This window comes from Sarcophilus harrisii, chromosome 3 (genome assembly GCF_902635505.1).
Source record: "Sarcophilus harrisii chromosome 3, mSarHar1.11, whole genome shotgun sequence".
NCBI lineage: Eukaryota > Metazoa > Chordata > Mammalia > Dasyuromorphia > Dasyuridae > Sarcophilus > Sarcophilus harrisii.
This window is the reverse complement of record NC_045428.1, coordinates 117,436,198-117,460,155: the sequence shown is the minus strand read 5'-3', so window position 1 is coordinate 117,460,155 and position 23,958 is coordinate 117,436,198. Positions and strand designations below refer to the sequence as shown.

The following is a 23,958-nucleotide window of genomic DNA, read 5'->3' as shown; positions in this document are numbered from 1 at the left end:
GTAGCCCAGTGAATTATCATACATGATAGTCATTTGGAAATAGATATATCTTTTACAAACATTGAAAATGGACAATGAACTGGGCTGAGAATTAAAAAGGAAGAAGATTTAGAGTTGTACTGAATTGGGGAACATGGAAAGTTTTTAATAATCCAAAGCAATTCAAGACAATAAAAATCTCTCTCTTAATATCTTTATTCTTCTGATGATGTTCTATGACCAAAAATCATGGACGACCATCCCAAAAGAAGAGAAATTGTAAGCAGCTAGATAGTACAGTGGATAAAGTATCACACATAGAGTCAGAAAGACTTGAGTTCAAACTAGCCTCAGTAATAGCTATGTGCTCCTGGATAAATCACTTATTTCTGTTTGCCTCACTTCCCTCAGTAAAATCACAATAGTACCACCCACTTCCCAGCACTGTTGTGAAGATCCAATGAGATAACAACTGTAAATTGTAAAATGCTTAGCATAGTGCCTGCTGTGCTGTAGGCAACATAAAAATACTTATTCCCTTTCTGAAAGAACATGGGGGAAGGAGGAAATACCTGTAAATAAATTTATGGCATGTTGCCTAAAGTAAGGTAAAGGGGAGAAGTAAAATGAAAGACACCATTAAGAATATATAGCTAACATTCAAGTATTTCAAGTACTAGCATGTGAAAAGGGAATTAGATGTAATCTAACAGATCAAACAGGAACAAGAAAATTGTCAAAAGTCATATGTAGGTTTGATGTTAGGATAAAAGTAAAATGTACTACTTGTGGAGATAATGGGCTCTTCCTTTTAAGAGTTCTTCAAGCAGAATCTAGATAACTAAATATGTGATAGTAGGAATTTCAGGTAAGGATTGAAATAGACCTCAATGATATTTCTTCCAATGCTAAAATTTCATGCTTCTATAAGACTAGGAATAGCAGACTACTTTCTTGGGGTAATTACTTCTGAACTTCCAAGAAGATATAGCTTTATATAAATGGCATTTCTACTTCTGAAGATTATTGGGTAACATTTAATGAGAAAGAAAGCTATTTGGATTTTGAAGGAAAAAAAAGTATAGCTAGAATAAGAGGGTCAAATGGCCATCTATCCAGAATGAGTTTTCCTCTGAGGAGAACTCTTTCTTAGAGGACCATCTGATAATAAACTGGTGATATCCCCTCCTCAAGAAGGGGAGGGAGGTCAGGTTCCAAATGGAATAAACCTGTATATAAATAGGTAAGTACCCTACTGTTTTTTAGGAATACAAAAATCCAAGCGATTACAACAGAAGTAGGAAACCAATTACCAGAAGAGAAATTCAAATAAGGAGATCAGGAGGCAAGAAAAAGTAAATGTGGTAGGTAGATAGAGCTATTTGATTCATATTTGCCCCCTTTGGCTTTATGGGTTTCACATCCTACACAAAAATGCTAAATCTGCTAAATTCCTCTGAATTCAAATAGGCTTAATACATTCATATGCTCAGTATTACTATTTTGCATTGGGAAGCTCTTCAATTGACAATTTACTGAAAAGTATGAATAAGAAGCACAAAAGAGAGAAATCTGTTTTGAGGAAGAGAATATCTGTTATAATGTGATTACAAATTCATCCAAATACAGTTATTCCTTCCACATCAAGAAGATTAGGGGTTTATCACCCCTGAAATCTGGAAAATCCACATAAATTTTTTTGGCCCTCCCTTCACAGCAGAGATGTCTGAATTATTAGAGTGTGAAAAGATGAAATATGTTGTGATTATATAATTATATCTTTTATGCATTTCTGAGTTTCTAAACTTTCTTTGTATCACCTGCTGGCCTTCATGTGTCATCTGTGGTTTCACAAAATTACTATTTAATTTCTTATGCTGACCTGAAATATATTGAAACAACTTTTGGTAAAGTCATAATGTTAAAGGTATATCTGTAAGAAAAAGTCACCAACTGAACTTTAATTTGCACCAACACACACACACACACACACACACACACACACACACATATACACAGAGCCAGAAGAATATGCAGGCAGACATTGTCACATTTAACATCCAAATCATTCACTAGAGGCACCATCGCCTGTGGAGAGAGGGCTCTGTACTTTGAATCTGTAAGATCTGAATTCAAATCCTGCCACTAGCACTTAACAACTGTGCAACTCCAAGCAAATCATTTGGTAAGGTAATGTTCTCTTCTCTAAAATATAATGTTCTCTGTGAGCAGGTTTCTTGGGGGGCTTCTGGAGGCAGCCTTCATTTCAGTTCAAAACAATAATCACCTCAAATGCAGCCAGGAATTAAAGTCCAAATCCTTTATTTTCTCCTTCAAAGTCTTGAATCTTTTCCTGGGGCCTGGTTAGCTTTGGAGGTCTATCTCTCTTCTTGGTTCCAAGAGCTCCCTCCAAGTGTCTCCAGCCAGCACACAGGTCAAATATGGAATGTATCTGTCTTGCCTCCAAGAGTGGGCTTCTGGGTGTCTGTGGGCTTGTGGGAGTTCCTTGCTTTTTTGCTGTACACTGAGTATACTCCAATCATTACATCACTAGGAAACCATTATTTGTTGTAGGATTGAATCAATGCTGAATTAGGTTTAACCACTGTCTCCTCAATTCCATTTAGTGCCTTGTTTCAAGTTCTGGCCCATAACGTCTCCTTGTAGGATGGGATCAAGTTCATTGTCTTAGTACTTTGTAAGAATCATAACATCTCCCGCTTTCTTTTGATTTTAGAACACAGGTGATCATGACCTCCCTGACTTCTCAAGGATGTGAGACCCCCAAAAAAGAAGGTGATTACATCTTCCCTGACTGCTCAAAAAAGGAGTGAAAACACCATAAAAAGAAGGTAGTCACACCCTCCCTGACTTCTCAGGAAGGGAGATGAAAACACCAAAGGAAATGGGAAATCAAATCAGATTAGCAGTTTCTGAAAGGGCTCATTTGAAACAGGTATACATAAATCCATCAATATGGGAGGTATTACACATAATTACATAAATTACACAAGCACATAGCAATATAACATAAGCTAGAAGTGATGTAACAAATAACATGAATCAACATGAGGATTTATACATGTCCATAAGTCCTAGAAATAGTCCAAAAGGAATCCATTGTCCATTAGTTCATGTGCCAGGAATTCAATAATTCCTGCAAGGTTTGAAGTCCTGCAATAGTCTCATCAACAATTTTTCATCTCAAGGAATCCAATGATTCCTGCTGGTTTTCAAGTCCTACAACAGTCTCAACTTGTGTTAGGGAATCCAGTGATTCCTGCAGATTTTGTTCTTAGGTTTTCTCCTTTGTTTTGAGGTTTTTCTCTTTCTCTGTCTCTCTCCAGGTGCTCGTTGCCGCCCATCTATTTCCTTCTCCATTTGTAGGAATTCAAGCAAACCCTCTCTCCCAGGCAGTTAACCTATTTAATTCCTTTCTGTTTACCACTTTCTAGATCTCTCCTCATCACCTGGCCATTATCTAAAGATAGAAATGCAATGTTCTCTTCTCTAAAATATAATCGTTCTCTGGGAGCAGGTTTCTTGGGGACTTCTGGGGGCAGCCTTAGTTTCAGTTCAGTGCAATAATCACCTCAAATGCAGCCAGCTGTTAAAGTCCAGTCCTTTATTATCTCTTCCAAAATAGCCCAGTTAGCTTTCCTTGGTTCCAAGAGCTCTTGTTGCTAGTCTTTTAGCTCTGCCAGCCTTAGCCTCTCTTCTTCCCTCATTCTGTCCAACTGAATCCTGGCTTCTCAATCTCCCAGAGTGCTCCCAGTTGGCTTATCCTTTTATATAATCTTTTAGAAGTGTGAACTCAAAGGTTGACTCCTCCAAGAGTAGGATTGTGGGCTTCTGACTTGTGAATCTTGTAGAACTCCAATAAGTACTAAATACATTAGTGAGCTAGAGAACTGTTAAGTACCATGCTAAATTAGATAACTGACTTAGCACCTTGTAAGAATTCTAACATGGTAAAATGAGGATGATATTACTTATAGTACTCACCTCTCAGGACTGTCATAAAAGTAAAATGAAATAGTGTATTTGTGGTTTATAAAATGTCATTCACAATCTTTAAAGTACTTTATAATAATATAATTATTATCCAAGAGATAACCTGTAGCATTTTCTATCAACTATACTTTAATGTCAGTCATTGTAATAATGCAAGATAAAATGACAAAGGCAATGATGCTTGGTGTCAGAGACTTCTGGTAAAAGGAAGTTTTGAAATGTTTCTGCAGATTTTTACAATGCTTATCATAATATTTGCTATATAGGTGCTTTAAAATGTTTAGGGCAGCTAGGTGGCACAGTGGATAGAGTGCCAGGCTTGGCATCTAGAAGACTCATGTTCCTGAGGTTCAAATCTTGCCTCAGGAGCTGTAAGACCCCTGAGCACATCCCTTAATTCTTTTGCCTCAGTTTCCTCATCTGTAAAATGAGGTAGAAAAGGAAAGGGCAAACCACTCCAGTATCTCTGCCAAGAAAACCCCAAATGGGCTCACAAAATTGGGCCCAACTGAGCATCAACATTATGATTCCAAGGCACCATATTTCTGGAATTGTAAAAACCAATGGGTGTTTTATATTTCTGGTATAGGAATGTTTTGGAAGAAATGTTTTATAGGTAACCCAAGTGGAAACAATATAAGATTCTGCTATTCATTTAATATACAGCAATTGTACATTTAATCACAGCTGAGTAGCTTTAATTACATAGCTTAAATTTCTCTCTCTGCCACCAGCTGCCAAGCAATAGGAAATCTCTCTTTAGAGAATGTTAAATTAAAAGCACAATCCTGAATCTAATTCTTAATGCTCAAAATTACAAAATGCAATAAAAAGTGGACCTTTAGGAAATGTGTACAAAAATTACCCCTAAATCAACTAATTTCAGAAGGTAAAATGGCCACAGAGAATTGTACATGCCACACTGATTTTTCTCCCTCCCCTTTGAAAAGCTTTGCTTATACTATATTTGTTATCTGATCTTGGAACACTCCTTAAGTAGTTCAAGAAATAAAAAACAGATTTTCCTTTTTACTTTCTGATTGCTATTTTATGTACTAACATTTGGCACTTCAAAACAGTAGAAAAAATGAAAATCAAGGGGGAAATAGACAGACAGAATGCACTTGTACTACTTTCAGAACCATGTTTTCAGCATCTGCAATTAGAAATCAGATGGAATTAGGAGAGATGAAGGTTATGTAAAAATTAATGTAAATTTGGCATCTTGAAATGCAATCTAGAAATCACAGATATTTAAAAACAAATATTTTGCTTATGACTAAATGAAATGATGTCTGAGATTATTCTGAACTTTGGTTTGATGATAGTTATTTTCCCAAAACTCACATCTACAGATAGAGTTGCCACAATCAAAACTAAAAGCAAACCAAAAAAATAAACAAACAAAAAAGTTTTCTTGATGCTGCAGTAAAAGTTTCCCAACTCACTTCTGTGTATCACTTCTGTGATACAGTAACAGCCAAACTAGTTAAAATCTTGCTAACAATCAGCAGCCCCATTTCTTATGGACATGAACAAGACTCAGCTAGCCAGTAACATAAAGAAGCATTCACCTACAATCCAAGTGTGCTCAAAAAATATTACATATAAAAATAGGTTGTCATGACTATTTGAAAGAGCTGTAACACTACCTAAGTCCTATAGAAAATATCATGAAATTCCCTGTTTCTCCAGAAATGAAACCAAGAACAACTTCCTGCCAAGTCTGAGTCTTTCGTCTCTGGGGCAGTTCTAATTTGTTGATTGGAGAATAACTCACTTGGCATGCACACCTTCATTCTTTTACCAAGGTCTCAATTGTTGGGATGAGTGCTAGAATAAATGCTTTGATTCTGAAATAACCAACTCCAAGGGGAACTTTTCTCCAAAACATTTTAGGTTTGCAAACCATTTTATCATCACTAATTATTATTTCAATTTCCTAAACAGCTAGACAATTGCTTTAAAATTCAGCACAACCACCAAATTTAAATGATTCTGATTGGCTCCTTTAAAAGAAGCCCGACTCTCATATGGAATCTGTTAAGAAAACTAAATTCAGTTCCTTCCACAGAAGGATTATAGTAAAGCATGGTGGCAGTCAAAGACATTCTTTTACCATGGCTAGAGCCAAATTTCAGAAATATTGTCTATTTGGCAAGTTATTTCTTAGTAATACCCCCGGCGCTTCCAAGCATTTTTCAAGCCTAACATTGCTTGCAAATTGGCTTAAATATTCAGTTATGTAGACTTTATCCTTGAGCACTGGAGTATTATTCAAATCTAACAACTGCCCAAACCACTCACTGTCTTCACTAGACAAAAGATTTTCTCTTCAAAAGCCTTCATTATTTTTAGTAAAACATTATAAATATATTTCCTGGAAATTTTTTAAAAAGGTTTTATGAGTTTCTCTTTCATGTGGAGTGAATAAAAGGGGAAATTTCATCAGAGTACTTTGAGCAAGATGACAAATAATTTAAGGGGCACAGATAGGAAGAACACTAGCAGACAATAATTGTTCCCTATGTCAACACAATAACATAGAAAGCATTAAAATTTTAATTTAAAGGGAAATGGGAAAAATAAGCACAACTTTTACTTGTGTGTTAATAGTTTTAAGTACAGCTGATCTGTTATAGTTGTAGAAAAGTGTATCAAAATTCAGAAATTAGGACCACTGCTTATAAAAAAGCTATTCACAAATATAGGATACCTAAATTAACATGTATGTCTACAGTTTGTAGTATTTGAAAGGACTCTGACTGAAATAAAAACAAAAGGAAGCTGAAGGACAAATGACTCACTCTGCCATATAATACATACCAGAATAAGGTCACAGTGCATACTAGATTTGGATTTCTTATGGTTCAGAGGAAGAAGAGATTGAATTCAAGGTCCTAAAATCTTGCAGGCTAAGTCAAACCAACAAAGATGGCAATTCTCAAGGATGATTTTTTTTTGGTTAAGGGTTGGACAATCTCTGAGATGCCTTCCAACTATGAAATTCTGTAATGGTGGGAAAAAATACTAATGGGAGAGCTTGTATGCAGAAAATCCTCTGGCTAACAAAAGAAACCCACAACATGTACATAGTGTTGGCTTTTCACAGTGTGCAAAATTTAAGTCTGTTTTGATAGTATTGAGTATTTGCAATCTGTGAACACTTACCACTAATTTACCAAATTACTATTGTTGTTTTTAGTTCTTCTTATCTAGCAAACATCAAATATCAGAAAAGTATCTGAAAGAAAGGGAAAAGTGAGTACAAGAACCAAGGAATATATCTTCAACAGCAGTAACTTTCAACAACATAATAAAATAGTTTCTTTTCTTTATCACAAAATGTTTCTCTCCAGTACAATATAATAAAGCTCACTTTTAAACACATTTATAGCAAGGAATTGCTAGTAAAACCATGCTAAAATAAATAAAATTATCCCTGATGGGAGAAAAATGATAGGAGTACAGTTTAGGAACTGAATTCATCCTGTTAAGACATTTGTTCATTCCCAAGATCTTAAACAGAAATCTCAACTGCCTGACAAAAATGATAAAAGGAATGGGTCACAACTCACCATTTTCCATAAGCCAAACTACTTTCAAATACTAAATGCTTAAAATGCTTTTAAATATTAATGGATCATGACCGTTAACTTATATTTGAAAAACAAAGGCCTTCCTCTTATTCTTTTAGTAATATAAAGATAGATGTCCTTCTGTTCTTTTTTATTCTAAATGTATGAGGCAGCTCAACTCTTCATTTAGTCCTTCTAAGATTAGTGTTCTATAATTAATGACCATAGAGTAGCACCTAACGCTTACTATTGTTAAAGAGGAGCTCTTGTTCCAGTGAAACAGCTGCACAATTTCACAGATCCTTCTTTATGTGCTCCTCAATTCTAGAACCAAACCTATTACCAATTTCTAAGAATATGAATGGGCTAATTCAATGAGCTGCTTATTTGATCTATAATGAGGGAATTGGTTATTGGAGACCTAGACCTTAACGTATGTGTGGTATGCTCTGCCTTATACCAATCCATGTGTGGTCCTGCTTCTAGAAATGTGCAATGTAAAGATCCTGCCCCTTACTTCAGAGCACATGTGGTTATTCTGTGTCTGTTTTCTGTTAGCTTATTGTGTGGTCACAAAAAGTCTTTTAATTGGCTACTGAGTTAGACTTGAGAGTAGCTTCAAATGGCTGCAATGAAGAAACTCAATTACTTTTTTTTTTCCTGGTTAGTTTTCAAGTGAGGGAGAAAGAAGGAATGTCATAGAAGGTTTACCATATGACTTTGGACATATGGCACTTTTTTCCTTTCTGACTATAATGTGTTTATTCTTCCCTGATTCTGGTGAATGAATACCAAAGACTTAAAACAGCCATAGCTACCACAACCAAATCAATCAAGCCCTGGGGAGTAATCTGCTTGATCTAGTCAAGCAGTGGACCAAGCCAGTAGCTGAGATACCATATCTTGCAGGTAATCCAGAGACTCATTCATTAGTCAACACACACCAAAAGTGAATTTGATGGGGAAAATTATTTGTAGTTACTCCTTGATATAAATCTACCTTTTCCCGGGGATCAAGAAGATAGAAGAAAATATATTATGATTCAGATGAGATGTTTCATAGCAAATTTTTTAAGCTTTATTTTTTTTAAATGCTTTTTATTTTCAAAACATATGCACTGATAGTTTTCAACATTCACCTCATAAAACCTTGTGTTCCAGTTCTTTTTCTCCTTTCCTTCCTCCTATCTCCTCCCCTAGACAGCAAGTAATTCAATTGTGATCCACATTCAGTCCCCACAGTTTCTCTCTGGGTACAGATGGCTCTCTTCATCATAAGACCATTGGAATTGGCATGAATCACCTCACTGTTGAGAAGAGTCACATCCATCAAAATTGATCATTATATAATCTTATTGCTGTAGATACTATTCTCTTGGTTCTATTCATTTAGCATCAGTTCATGCAAGTCTCTCCAGGCCTTTCTGAAATTATCCCGCTGATCATTTCTTATAGAACAATAATTTAATAGCAACTTCTTAAGTTTAAATTCAGTCTCTTCAAGGATCAATATGTAGAGGGGAGAGTGTGCCCAAAAAAGTATCTTTATGTTCCTATTTAACAATCAAAGATCCAAAGTAAGTAAGTATCTTACTTACTAACAATGTTTATCAAAATGAACAAAGTTATTGATATAATAAATGCATGCTATTTTTGTTGGTCATTTAATTTCAGTCACGTCTCTTTGTTACTCCATTTGAGGTTTTGGTGACAAAGAAACTAGAGTAGTTTGTCATTTTCTTCTCCTCATTTTATAGTTGAGCAAAGTGAGGCAAACAGGATTAAGTGATTTACCCAGGATCACACAGCAGGTCAGTGATTGAAGCCAGATTTGATCTCAAGGAGATGAGTCTTCCTGATTCAGGCCTGGGATCTATCTATTGTACCACCTACCTGTCCAGGCAAATGCAACAATGTCCACAAATACTTTGTGAACTCTGATCCATTATTGAAATATAAGTTATTGTGATCATATTATTAATCCATCATGAATAGTCCCATTTCCACCAAAGACCACTGGTCTCCTTCTTTGCCTATGTTCTCCCCAACTCACTCCTTTCCTGCTATCCAAATTGTCCTCACTGATGACCTCCTCACCTGAACTCCACAGCACTGAGCATCTATCTATTCACTTGCTTTGGTATTAAGTCCTATTCTGCCTTACCATTACATAACTCTTTCATATTCAAGATTAGTCCTATTAAAAACTCTGAAAGAGATACCTACATTTCCAGCAACCCCTTGATAAAAAATAATCCCTTTTATCATCCATCTTATCTTATCCATCTTATCTTCCATAATCTATAACTTATCCTTCAACTTTGTACTCTTACTCTTCCAAAAACAGATCAATTCCCCAGTGGATTCTTCCCCTCACTTATCAAGCCTCATTTTCAAGACACTAATAGTAATAACCAACCTTGAATTCAAACAAACTGTGATGACTTTTTTAGGTTTCACTTGTGTAATAAAAGACCCTACCCTCTGTGAAAGGAATTCTCATATTAAGTGAACAGGCAAGGTAAGAATTTTCAAGATAAGCCCCTCATCCTAGAAATCATAAAAAATAAGCACTTGCCTACTCCAAGTAAACATTCTCATGTGTTTATCTTGTATTATCATTAATATTTGTAAACTTTTAGAGAGAAATAATCATGTCTTTCATTCCTTAGCAAATTATTATGCACAAATTAGGTATTCAATAAAGCTTGATCTTACTTACATCTGTTTTCCACATAAAGTTTATCAAGTTCTTACTTGTCTTATCTTACTGGACAAAACAACCTGCAAGGTGACAAGGTACTTAGTCTTGCTCTCATTTTACAGATGAGGAAATCAGAGCTTAAAAGTATAAATAACTTGCCCAAAAGAATACAATTTTAGCAATTAGCAATTAACAGAATTTCAACCAAGATCTCCTAACTCCAAGTCAGTACTTTTTCTACTGCAGAGAACTCCCTCTTAATAAATTCCTCCTTCATTAATAATGGCACAAAATTAGCTTTCTAATGGTATCTCAGATTTACACATTAACAGAAAGAAAGAAAGAAAGAAAGAAAGAAAGAAAGAAAGAAAGAAAGAAAGAAAGAAAGAAAGAAAGAAAGAAAGAAAAAGAAATCCTAGAGTTTGACCTGACAGATTTTAGGTCAAGTTTTTAATATAAGCTTAAAAAAAAAAAAAAAGTCAAACCTTTATCAAAAAAGGAAAGACTTGAATAGGTAACCTTTAGCATATAAGACAATCTATTTACCCAAATTAACCTATAAAGTTGATCATCCAAAATTTAGAGAATTTTCCTTTATTAAACATTTGGCAGTTCAGGAAAGCCCATTCCTAATCTGAAGTATTTTTTTTTTTAATTTTCACTGTTTGATTAATTAAATGAATGAAATAGCTCACATTTACAAAGCACTTTTAAGGTGTGCAAAGGTTTTACATATGTTATCTCAATGATATCTCACTGATATAATATCTCAATGAGCATCTCAATAGCCAGTGTTGATAGTATTATTTCATTTTTTACAGATGAAGAATTGAGATGCTCAAACATCTCAAACAGAATAGTTTTACATATGTACATATATTACACATATGTGGGTGTTTATATACACATATGTACATATATATGTATATATACATACTTATACATATATAGACAATTATTTGTGTCTAATAATATCCATCATCTAGAGGGAAGAAAAAAATAAATTTATATAATAACTTTATTACATATTTTAAAAGAAAAGCAATTCACCCATTATAGATTCGCAGTTTCAAGTGTGATCGTTCTTTTCTATTATATGTTATGAAAATTATTGTTTTATTCTATAAATTAAAAATAAATAATTTTTAAAAATTTCTTTAGAATTTTTAAAATTTTAGAATTTAGATTTAGATTTAGAAAATCTTTAGAATTTTTTAAAACTTCTTTAGATAGACCAGAGAATCAGAACAGAATGATATCATCTTTTCTCACATTTGTTGGCTCAACAAATATTTGGATTTGATTTATAAGTCTATAGCATGAGGTAATTTTAATCAAAAACATTTTCTAGAATATAGACAGACATATTTTGGTTCAACACTAATCAACAACCCTGATTATTAGCAGCAAATAAGACATAAAATAGTGATATGTATGCCTGATTAACAGTATTCAACTATCACAGACTGTGCAAGGTCTAAGGGGAAAAAGGATTCTCTGTGAATGGCAAGATTCAATACTTCTTTATGAGGATGACATTGTGCTGACTGCATCAAGCCTCAGAACATTAATCCTGGATCTCACTGAGATCCAGTCAAAAAAGACTAGAAATCCAAACAATAACAACCAAACTGATGCAAAGATTAATATTCCCTAAAATAATAAAATAATATCACCCAAAATAACATCTATCTGGAATAATATGAAATTGTATAGACAGTCTGTTATCAATTCTGTCAGTATCTCTAAGATAAACACTGCAGAGAAATAATAAGTAGTACCTATATCTGACTAAGGAGAAAGAAAGTAGGATTACATTTAGGAAATTGGGTGATAAATTTAACAATCTCAAGATGTTCTAACACAAATAATTTTTTTAAATAAAATGTTACTATTACTCTACACATACTTTTTTGTAACTAACTTTTTTATTGGTTTTTTTTAAATTTTCAAAACATATACAAGGAAAATTTTTCAATATTAATCCTTGAAAAACCTTGTGTTCCAATTTCCCCTCTTTCCCCTCAACCCCTCCCCTATATATATCATGTAATCCAAGCATGGTAACATAAAATATATAAAATGTATATAAAATGAGAAAAAACAAAATGCAAGCAATCAATAACAAAAAAGTGAAAATACTATGTTGTGGTCCACACTCAGTTCCCACAATCCTCTCTCTGGGTGTAGATGGCTCTCTTCATTACAAGATCATTGGAACTGACCTGAATCATCTCATTGTTGGAAAGAGCCACATCCATCAGAATTGATCATCATATAATCTTGCTGTTGCCGTGTGTCATGATCTTCTGGTTCTACTCACTTCACTCAGCATCAATTCATGTGGGTCTCTCCAGACCTCTCTGAAATCATCCTTCTGATCATTTCTTATAAAACAATAATATTCCATAGCATTTATATACCATAACTTATTCAGCCATTCTTTAACTGATGGGCATCCACTCAGTTTCCAGCTTCTTGCCCTTGCAAAAAGAACATATTTGCACAAACATATTTGCACATCTACCCATACTTTCAATGAAGTATTCATCTCCAAATTGTCTTGGTTTTATTTAAGAGATATTTACCTAAATTCAGGACTTTATGCTCCATGGAACTAAAATCCCTTTCCATGGTTTAAACTTGACTCTGAAACCCACATTTTGAAATGACTTCATTAACAGATTAAACTGAAACAACTAATATACTTTCAAAAATCCATCAGCACACTGATAGGAGCAATTTCTTCCAATGAATAGAATCACATATAGATTCACTTAAAACTGGACTTGCCAAGACTTCTCTCACCTAGTCACTGGCTATCAGAACTCAAGGAGGCTTCTATGCCAAATATGAGAGATCTGAAGAAGACTTTAATAAATTTATTCCATTTCAGTTGCTGTTCTCTATTAATGAAATTAAAACCAATAAATTAATTGGTAGCCAAAACCTAGGCAGGTTATGGGAAAGTATTTGTTAATAGTACTTTCAATTCTAAATATTCAAAAGGTCTTCATAAGCTACAGTATATAGAATTTACAGTCCGTATTCAAATACCAACTTTTAAGATAATTTACAAATGACTAACCACCACTTTAAAAAAAAAAAACAAAATGTTCGCTTCAAATAAACTTTTAATAAATGAAAATTTTTATTTTGTGACTTGTTTGGTTTTTTATGGCTGAATGAAAGGTTAAAAAACTTATAAAAAAATGAATTATACTTTTTCACTTTGAGTGCTATCAAGTCAGGAGTAGAGAATGATGGTTCAAATCGTGCCTAAGAATATCAAATATAAATTTTTACCTATACTACAAGGACACTTTGATAGAGGTTTTCAATTTATTTCTTTCATAGGCTTAAGAAGTTAGAAATTCCTCTATCAAGCACATAAATAAAAATGAATAAAACAAAAAGAATTGGGATCTACAACTTGCAAATCTCTTTAAAATGCCTAAATGAACAATCTTGTTGGAAACTAACAAATCCTGTCAATTAAGTAGTAAGACAATTATTATCCTTATTTCACAGATAAATTAAAGATTAAAAAAATAAAGCAACTTACTCAAAGATATAACAAATGGCTATATAACTCTAAACCACATCTGCTGGCTTCAAATTCATTGCTCTTTCTACTACATTGACTCTAATTTTCAGTCTATACAAATTTCATATCATTACCAAGGAGTTAATGCAATGAGAAATTGCTGAATCTAACATCCTAGATTCAAGAGTTCATTTAAGGAGGTTAGGAGTAGGAAGGGAAGGCATGAAAGAGGAGACTTTCACCTTGTGAAGGGAAAAATATTGTTTCATAACATCAGATATTACTTTCTCTTCCTCCAGAGCATGAATTTTTAAAAGTCACCTATAACATTCATCATTTTTTCATCATTTTGAAATGGTCTCTTGAGTAATGAATGTTTCCCTAAGTATTGAACATTTCATTTAGTGATTACTTTTTTTGTTTTTTCATAATGTAATATCATTGTATCACTATGTGCCATTTAATCACTATCAAATGATAAGTCATAATCATAGAACTGAAAAGATCCTCAGAAGTCATTTAATTAAACCTTTACTAATACTTAAATCCAAGTACTGTATAAGCCCAAATTGCCAAAGCATATTCAATTAACCCCTCTAAGTTGGGGTTTCCTCATGGTTAAAATGCAAATCCCAGATTTTGACTGGCAAGGAACTTAGAATTCATCTTTAGTAGAATTAAATATTAACCTAAAGTCCAACAGGAATGGGCCTACTTCCCAGAGCTCTAGTGAGGAAAGCACAATAAAAACACAGAGTGATTTTTCAAAAGTTTCTTAGTTGGCATTTTTAAAACCAAAACTGTTGTATAGAGCTTAGATGCATCTTCCCAAGAAAAACATTATAGAAATCAAGATTGATAAATAAAGGGGCTGAAACCTCATGACAAGAGCTATAGAAAATTTGAAAAAGTTAAAGATGAGCATTAGATCAGAAAAAAGTACACTAATATTCAATATATAAAAAAGCAAGAGAAAAACATAGAAGAAAAACAGATTCCTAGATTGTCCTCATTTCTATCTATGCCACAAAGAGTTTAGCTTTGGAGAATATGAAGAAAAAGTGGCCTGGGGGGGAGGGCAGGAAAGTGGGTAGAGAAGCAATTCAAATAGATAAATAATAATAGGTCCTTAACTTTTTTGTTGTTGTTGTTATAGATCCCTTTGACAATTCAGGAAAGACTAGAGACCCATTTAGAAAACATCTTTAAATTCACAAATACATAGCATTTGCATTTAAATGCATAAATACATAGTATTACAAAGGAAAACAAAGATATTGAAATAGCTACAAAAATATTTTATAAGTATAAGGTCAAAACAGAGAAAGAAAATTGTACACCAATTTCTCTAATGAACATTGATGCAAAAATCTTAAATGAAATGTTAGCAAAGCTATTACAGCAACTTACTGCCAGGATAATACAATATGACCAAGTAAGATTTATATCAGGAATGCAGGGCTGATTCAATATTAGGAAAACTATTAGCATAAGTGACTATATCAATAAAACTAACAAAAATCATATGATTATATCAATAGATAACAGAAAAAGCCTTTTACAAAATACAACACCCATTCTATTAAAACACTAGAGAGCATAGGAATAAATGGAGTTTTTCCTTAAAATGGTAAGTAACATCTATCTAAAACCATCAGCAAGCATCATATGTAATGGGGATAAACTAATAGCATTCCTAATTAGATTGGGGGTGAAACAAGGTTGTCCACTATCACCATTACTATTCAATATCATACTAGAAATGTTAGCTTTAGCAGTGAGAAGAAAAAGAAATTGAAAGAAGTAATGAGAAAACAAAATTATCCCTCTCTGCAGATGATATGGTGATATACTTAGACAATCCCAGAAAATCAACTAAAAAACTTAAAAACTTTAGCAAACTTGCAAGATACAAAGTAAATCCACATAAATCATAGCATTTCAACATGTTACCAACAAAGTCCAGCAGCAAGAGATAGAAAATGAAATCCCATTTAAAATAACTGTACATAATATAAAATGTTTGGGAGTCTACCTGCTAAGACAAAGCCAGGAACTATATGAACACAATTACAAAACACTTTCCATACAAATCAAGTTAGATCTACACAATTGGAAGAATATCAAGTGTCATAGGTATATTGAGCTAAGATAATAAAAATGACAACTCCATTTAAATCAATCTATTTATTCAGTGTCATACAAATCAAACAGCCAAGAAATTATTTTTTAGAGCTAGAAAAATAATAACAAAATTCATCTGGAAGAACAAAAGATCAAGAATTTCAAGGGAATTAATGGAAAAAATGCAAATGAAGGTGGCCTAGTTGTACAAGACCTAAAACTATATTATAAAGCAATGGCCATCAAAATCATTTAGTACCATCTAAGAAATAAAGTAGTGGATCAATGGAATAGGTTAAGTTCACGACACAGTAGTCAGTGACTATAGTAATTTAGTGTTTGATAAACCCAAAGACTCCAGCTTCTGGAGTAAGAATTCTCTATTTGACAAAAATTGCTGGAAAAATTGAAAAATAGCATGGCAGAAGCTAAGTTTTTGTACAAATAAAACCAATGCAGACAAGATTAGAAAGGAAACAGAAAACTGGGGGGGGGGGAGATTTACAACCAAGGATTCTGATAAATGCCTCATTTCTAAAATATATAGAAAATTGACTTAAATTTATAAGAAAAAAAAAGCTATTCTCTGATTGACAAATGGTCAAAGGATATGAACAGACAATTTTCAGGTGAAGAAATGAAAGCCATTTCTAGTCATGTGAAAAAATGTTCTAAATCACTATTGATTAGAGAAATACAAATTAAGATAACTCTGAGGACCACTTCACATCTCTCAGATTGGCTAAGATGGCAGGAGAAGATAAGGACAAAAATTGGAGGGAATGTGGGAAAACTGGAATACTAATGCATTGTTGGTGGAATTATGAACTGATCCAACCATTCTGGAGAGGAATTTGGAAAAATGCCTAAAGGACCATCAAACTATGCACACCCTTTGATCCAGCAGTGTCTCTCCTGGGTCTGTATTCCAAAGAGATCTAAAAAAGGGTAAGAGACTAAATTTGTTTCTAGCAACCCTTTTTGTAGTGGCAAGAAACTGGAAACTGAGTGGATGCCCATCAGTTGAGGAATGGTTGAATAAATTATGGTATATTAATGTAATGGAATATTATTGTTCTATAAGAAACAATAAGCAAGATGATTTCAAGACCAGGAGAGACTTACATGAATTGATGCTAAGTGAAGTGAGTAGTACGAAAAGAACATTGTACACAGATTGTGCATTGTACTACAATGAGATTATGTGATGATCAATTGTAATGGACTTGGTGATTTTCAAAAATAAGGTGATTAACATCAATTCCAAATAGACTTGTGATGCAGAGAACCATCTGCATCCAGAGAGAAGACTATGGAGACTGAATGTGGATCCCAAGATATAACTTTCACCCTTTTTGTTATCGTTGTACGCTTGCTTGTTTTTTTTTTTTTTCTCTCATTTTTTTTCCTTTTTAATCTTATTTTTTCTTGTGCAGTATGATAAATGCGGAAATATGTGTAGAAGAATTTCACATCTTTAACCTATATTGAATTTCTTGTTGCCTAGGAAAGAAGAAAAATTTGGAACACAAGATTTTGCAAGGGTAAGTGCTGAAAACTATCTTTGTATGTATTTTGAAATTTTAACAGCTATTATTTTTTTTAAAGTATGATGGTCACAAGTAGAGCACTTTGTACACATATTTTTAAACATTTTTGGATATGTTACTCAGTTATGCAGATTTTTTTCCTCTTCTTTTTCTTGTTTATAAAACATGCTATTCATCATATGGGGTGGTTCTTTGGGAGAGGGTAAAAGTAGGAAACTGAGGAAAACTACGGTATTATGCATGCAAAAAAAAAACTATGTTTAATCATTTCCTAAAATAACAATTAAGTTTTAAAAAATAATTTCAGCGATCCCAGATTAGCAATTCTTGATCTTAATGTTCATGCCCTATGCTAGATCTGATAACAGATGTACATAGAGAGATACACATTATGGACAGATCTCACACAAATAAACACCATCTGAGATATAAGAAGTCATCTTTATAGTTCATTGATCCCCACTGCAAGTATACATCCTCCAAAATTGCCATATGTTTCACTACTCATGTATTTCAATGCTTAAAAGATAAAGTTAATTCACAAGCCAAAACCTAATACAAAGTTATAAAAAGAGTAATAAGCTTCAGTATGTGAATCCATTTTCTCACTAGTGGTATTTAGAAAAGGAGGTCATATCAAAGTCAACAAAATTAGGAGACAAAAATAGTTATGGAAAAAAATTAAACCCAAAGGACAGAAAAGAAAGGTAATAGGGAAATTGTTCAATGCAATAAAATAGTTCCACTATTCCCATTCCCTCTCCACCTCATATTCTTCCCCAACTGGACATATCTTACTTTTTAAATATACTTTTAAAAAAAATTCTTAATTTATGAAATAAATCAAGCATTGCATTACATGGTATTAAAAAAGATAATTAAATGTGAAATTGCAAATCTATTATGTACAACTTGCTATTCCTTTTAAATATAAAGTTATCATGCAAATTTTTTCTTTCTCTGGATACAGATAGCTTACTAATTAATCATTATTCTCCCCATACCTCCCCCCTTAAATTATAGCATGTATTTGGCATAACAAACTAAGTTTTTCAAGTCCAGTGGGTTTTTATTTGTTTTTTGACGAGTCAGAGTTTTTAATGCTCACAAAACACACACACACAAATATAGAATAAAAGTAAGAAAAGTTAGGAAAGAACAGAAATTCAAGAACAAACTATTTTCAACTACCTCACCTTTTACTCCATGACCTTGTTCAAATACAATTTCTCAATGACATTTCTGTTTTTTCTACCCATTTAGAATACACTTGGTTTTAAATTAAAGTTGTTTAGTCACAAACTAGCTCTACTACATTTTTTTAATATTCTAAGCTATATTTCAAAACATACTGTTTTCTGATTTTTAAAATGTGACAATCTCCCTGCCTTCATTACTACTATGTGTGTAGAATGTTGTCTATACCATTAGAAGTAGTTCATATGTTGGGTAGTTTTGAAAAACTGCTGTCTATTTCTCCTCCACCACTCCTTCCATCTTTTTTTTTAAATTTTTTGTTACAAAGGATGGTTCATTGAGTAAGGGCATGGGAAGATATGAGATGTGATATAAAAACAAAGGATATTAAGAAAAATATTTAAGATAACTCCTACTAGGATTGGAGCTACCAAAATTAAATCAACCACAAACTTATGCATTCTGAGATCTTAATAGTAATAGTATATAACCTCACACTTTATTTTATATGTCTCTCCTCTCACTTCTGTCTCCTCTACCCCTCCAAAAAATAATGCTTCTATCAAGATATTCACAAGTATATAAGATCAGAAAGAGAAAGAAAAAATAAATAAATTGCTAGTTCTAGGAATCCACAATACTTTTAGCACTTTTGAGGTCACTAAAACCAATTATATTTGAATATTCAAAGCCATTTTTTTAAGTAGAAGGAAAGGTGGCAAAATTAAATCCCCCGTTTTGTATTGCCAACTTGCCTGGCCGTAAGGGGAAAAAAGGAGCAAAGGACTGTACTAGTACAACACAAAATTTTAAAACAATCTTTCCTTTTTCCACTTAAGTCAAAAAGTCAAGAAAATGTGAGAGCCAAAAAAAGGTTTTATCTTTATAATTTATTTATTATAAAGTTTCAGTTTAGTTGGGAGTTGGGAGTTGATAGTATGCAAAGAATCCAAGCTATTGTTTCAAATCCACTGTCCTTTTTTTAAGAGTATAAAAGATATTAAAATTTGTCTTAAAATTTTTTTTAACATGACAACCACAAAGATGATATTATAAATTTAAGGTCACAAAATCTGAACTGTTTCAACACATATAATTCATAAATCATTTCTCCTTTTGTGCAACTGCTGATATTTTAAAAGGATCATTTATTTTTAATTATATTGTCTTATTATATTAAATTTATATATCATTTGAACAAAAATTGGAGTTTTCTGTATAGACTAATATAGTAATTTCCCTAAAAAATATAATCTTAAATTTTAAAAAATGTGTTATCACTGAAGATCTTTAACTTGGAGGAGAGGAAAAGATTACACACATTTAACATAATTATACAACAAAAATATATATTACTTCATTGAGATTATTTCATGGAAGATAATAAAATGTGATTTTTATTAAGTTCATAGGAAGAGTTGCAATACTCATTGAAGTTTTAGTTCAAAGAAGTTAGTACACATACACACAAAAGGGAAGTCAAGCATATTTATGAGGAAAGTTAAACATATTTATAAGAAAAAAGAAACACAAAGTTCCACGTGCAAAATCCATACTCCTTAGAAACAGCTAAAAATGTTTAGGAAAAAAAACCCACTTCTTTTCTGATATCCAACACGCTCCCTACACACATACATACACACACATACACACACACACACACAAAATTACTTTTCTAAGATATCTAAGAATGTCTTAGCAAAATATGATACATATGAAATTACTTTGTACAGAAACTTAAAAACTAGACGAACACAGAAAAATAATTTTCTTTTAAGCAAATGAGGTGGTGAGAGATATTTTATTTTCCTTTCAATTCAAGAGCCTCTATATTATCATCTTATACTCAAGCCTTCCACATGTTTGTTTGTTTCTTTGTTTTCTTAATGATAAAAGATTCACTTTCCAGCAAAGGGATCAAATTGTCTGTCTAAAAGTATGCTTAGTAAAGTAGACTTATAAGGAAGAAGAAATTAATCTAATACTTGTGTATTTGCTCGCTAAAACTTACAGTTTTTAAAGTTTTTGTGTAATAGTCTTCAAAATTTCATTCCAAAGAAAACCACCTTTCAATAAATTAGCAAGGCACAAAAATTAGTTGTATAAGACAATGTTCCAATAAACTATTTTTGTGGTTGTGTATGTGCATGTATACTATTTCATGATAAAATGTAGCACACTTGCCAAGAAAACTTTTTCCCCATAAGTTCTTTATCCACCAGCCTCCAAGAATCATCATGAAAATCTATTTAGGGATGAACTCAACCCAAAGTATAAGTAAAGACAGAGAGGAAAATCTCAAGGAGCTCACATTTCTTTTAAAAAGGAAATAACAAAATGGAAAACTATAAGAAGAGAGTGTCTCTAAAGCACAGCTAGTAAGAATAACAGTGAAAATAGAGAACCCTTAAACTGTATTAGAAGCCCAGAACTAAGGTGGTGGTCTTCATCAATGGGAATTCAAACTTCCCTATGAATCCTCTCCTAAAAGTTCATCAGCAAGCTTGCTGCCTTAGTATTTTATCCATCCATTCTGTCACTTCTTCAACTATCTTCCCAACTTCTATCCAATGCCCCACCCCTTCCACACAGACACTTATACACAAACTTGGTTTGATTGGTGTTTACAGCATCTTAAACACATTTGAACAAAAGAAATATAACTTTTCCCATTTCCTCCCTTTTGGTTTAGTGCAGAGATTCCAAGAGACCATTACATTCTCTAGATTGTGCCTCAGATAGGATCAAGGGAGACAACTGATCCTGGTACAGTCCGCATGGATCTGGAAACCTAATACAGTGATGGACAAACTACCACCTATTTCACTCTGCACCTTAAGAATAATTTAAAGAACAGAAGGAGAAACTTGTAGGGGAAGAAGAGACTAAAACAGAGAGAAACTTGAACCTTTAAAATTTCTAATCGCTAACTCCCCACCCTGAACTTATTATTTCCCACCATCTAGCAAAAACGAAGGGAGGGAAGGTTCGTTAAGAATAATGTTATCTTGATTTGGCAGTTATGGTTTTAAAGTCACCCTTGAGCCCTCTGTAAAGCCACCAAATCGTGAGGAAAAAAGTAAAAAGGGGGGGGGGGAATATACACTCACCTCCACCCATCTCTGAGCTTCAGCGAATGCTACATCACAGTTGGACTCCGCATCCTCTCTCCCTTCCATGACTAGAGGAAGAGGGGAGGGGAAAAAAAAAGAAAAAGAGAGAAATGGGTGGGTGGGCGAGGAGGGGCGGGATGGGGAGGGGGAGGAGTGTCAGCACAGTTTAACGAAGCTGCTCCGAGGTTGGGATTGGGGACCAAGAGGCAGTGCCGCCTGTCACTCCGCTCTGCCTTTTAATGCCCTGGGTCTCCCGTTCCCTTTGTTGCTCTCTGGGGTTTGTTAATGCCCCGAAACCACAAGAATTTGAAGAAGCTGCTTTCTATAAAACCCTGAAAACGAACCAGGGTCCGCAGGGACCAGAGCAGTCAAAGAGGAGGAGAAAGATGGGAGGCGGCGGGGGAGGGGGCCCTATAGGGGAGGAGAAGGGGAGAAGGAGGAGGAGAGAGACCAAGGGGTTGTAAACAGCCCCAAGAACTGTTTGAACTTCAAAAGAAGCTCCCCTCCTCTACGCTCCCGTTCCCTCCCCCGGAATCACCGCAGTTTCCCGGGTCGTGGCGGGTTTGTTGGCGGCGGCGTCTAGAGTCCCGTCCCTGCTGCTTTCAAGCTCTGGGCCATGTGGAGCAACCGCTTCCGCCCGCCCGCCGCCTCCTCCTCTTGGGGTTGTTCCCTGGGCATTTGGCCATGCCAGCCCTTGTGGTTTAGACTGTCTGAACCATGGGATGCCAAATCCCCGTCGCAGGGCAAGCTCCAAATGGAAGCGCAGCGCGCCACTCCGGGGAACCTGAGCTTTGGCAGCGCAGGGAAAGGCGATGCTCGCGGAAGCCGCTGAAAGAGCACTTGGAGCTCCTCCCTGCCCTGCCCTGTCCTGTCTTGCCCCGTCCAGTCGCGTCCCCTCCCTCCCGGGCTCTTTTCCTATCGGTCCCCAAGCGGATCTTCATTCCCTTCCCGGATCCCCTGGAAACGGAGCTTTCAGAGCTCACCGCTGCAGGGCCAGTGCCTGACATACCAGGAATAGCTCAACACAATTGCATCCTTCCTAGCCAAGAAACTTCCCCCTCTTGGGTGCCCTGGCCGCGGAAACGCAGCAGCCCAGCTGAGCCCAACCCAGTCAGGAACAACTCCAGGGCTCCAAGCTAGGATTGGTTCGCCTGGCTCCTCTCCATTACCTGGGCTCCGAACTATCCCCTTTTACCTGTAACCTAGGATCCGGCAGGCCAGCCTTGGACTATTCCTACCAGCACCCACCGCGAGCAGCCTAGAAACTGAGCCCAGCTCCTTATCCTCCCACCAGGTGCTCTATCCTGCCCCGCCCCCAACCCCAGTCCCATTCTCAGCCCCAGCCTCTCTCCTCCTCCCGAGACTCCCTCCCTGCTAGGGGACTCCTGGCGGCAGGTGAGGGTAGCGTTCTTCAGGATTGGAACCCAAACTACCCCCTCATCAAAAAGCCCTCCTCCTCCCCCCCCCCCCTTCTCGTTCTCCTCTCTCCTTTCTCTTTCTTTCACCTTTCCTACAGGTGGGCGAGGGACACCTGCAGCTCGCACCCGCAGCCCACACACTTTCTGTGCAATTAAATAACTTTATGCTGAGAAACTGGAAAAAAGAAGCCTACTCTAATCCCTCCCTTCCAACGAGATGTTTCCCCAAGGCAGTGAGGAACGACTTTAGCTTTAGCTTCCATTCAATCAAGGGTTAATCAAACGGGCCAGGCGGAGGAAGAAGTTGCTCTCTCTTGTTTACCTGTCCACCATTGGGCATCTCTGTTTGGATTGTTGGGTCGGAACGGCGGGGGGCGAGGGGAGGGAGAGAGAGGAAGAAGAGTCTGCTCAGACCATATCCTGTGAGCCCTGTCCAAAATGAGCTATGGAGACATCTGTTTGAAGAACAGCATGAATCTTGTCAAAACTGCCTGTGAAATTTTTGAATTCCTTCCTGCCTTTTCAAGCCCCTTGCTTCAAAATATTTCCTTTTTATTTTTTCCCATATACTTTTATTAGATTTTGAATTAGATATAATTAATTTTTTAAACTTTCTATTTTCAAAACATCTTTCCTTTTTATAATTTAACTTCTGGCAGAAGAAAGGCCAATGTTTGCTCACCTGCAAAGGGAGCAGGCCTTTAGTTCCCTCAATTAAAAAAAAAAAAAAAAAC

General features: G+C 34.9%; 1 protein-coding gene across 14 annotated transcripts in view; it reads right to left on the bottom strand.

The window, feature by feature from the left end:
* The window catches only part of LMO7 (LIM domain 7), a 229,116-nt gene extending 206,007 nt beyond the window's left edge, over window positions 1-23,109 (bottom strand). For 7 of the 14 annotated variants that reach the window (XM_031958501.1, XM_031958504.1, XM_031958505.1 and 4 more), the window contains exons 1-2: window positions 23,002-23,108; window positions 21,804-21,874 (exon numbers count right to left, since the gene is read on the bottom strand). In XM_031958501.1, the coding sequence (XP_031814361.1) occupies window positions 21,804-21,872 (69 nt within the window). In that variant the 5' untranslated portion in view covers window positions 21,873-21,874; window positions 23,002-23,108. Of the gene's footprint in view, window positions 1-21,803; window positions 21,875-23,001 lie in introns of all 14 variants that reach the window. The other 7 variants (XM_031958503.1, XM_031958502.1, XM_031958506.1 and 4 more) reach the window with 3 other exon arrangements.
* Window positions 23,110-23,958: the final 849 nt, after the last annotated feature.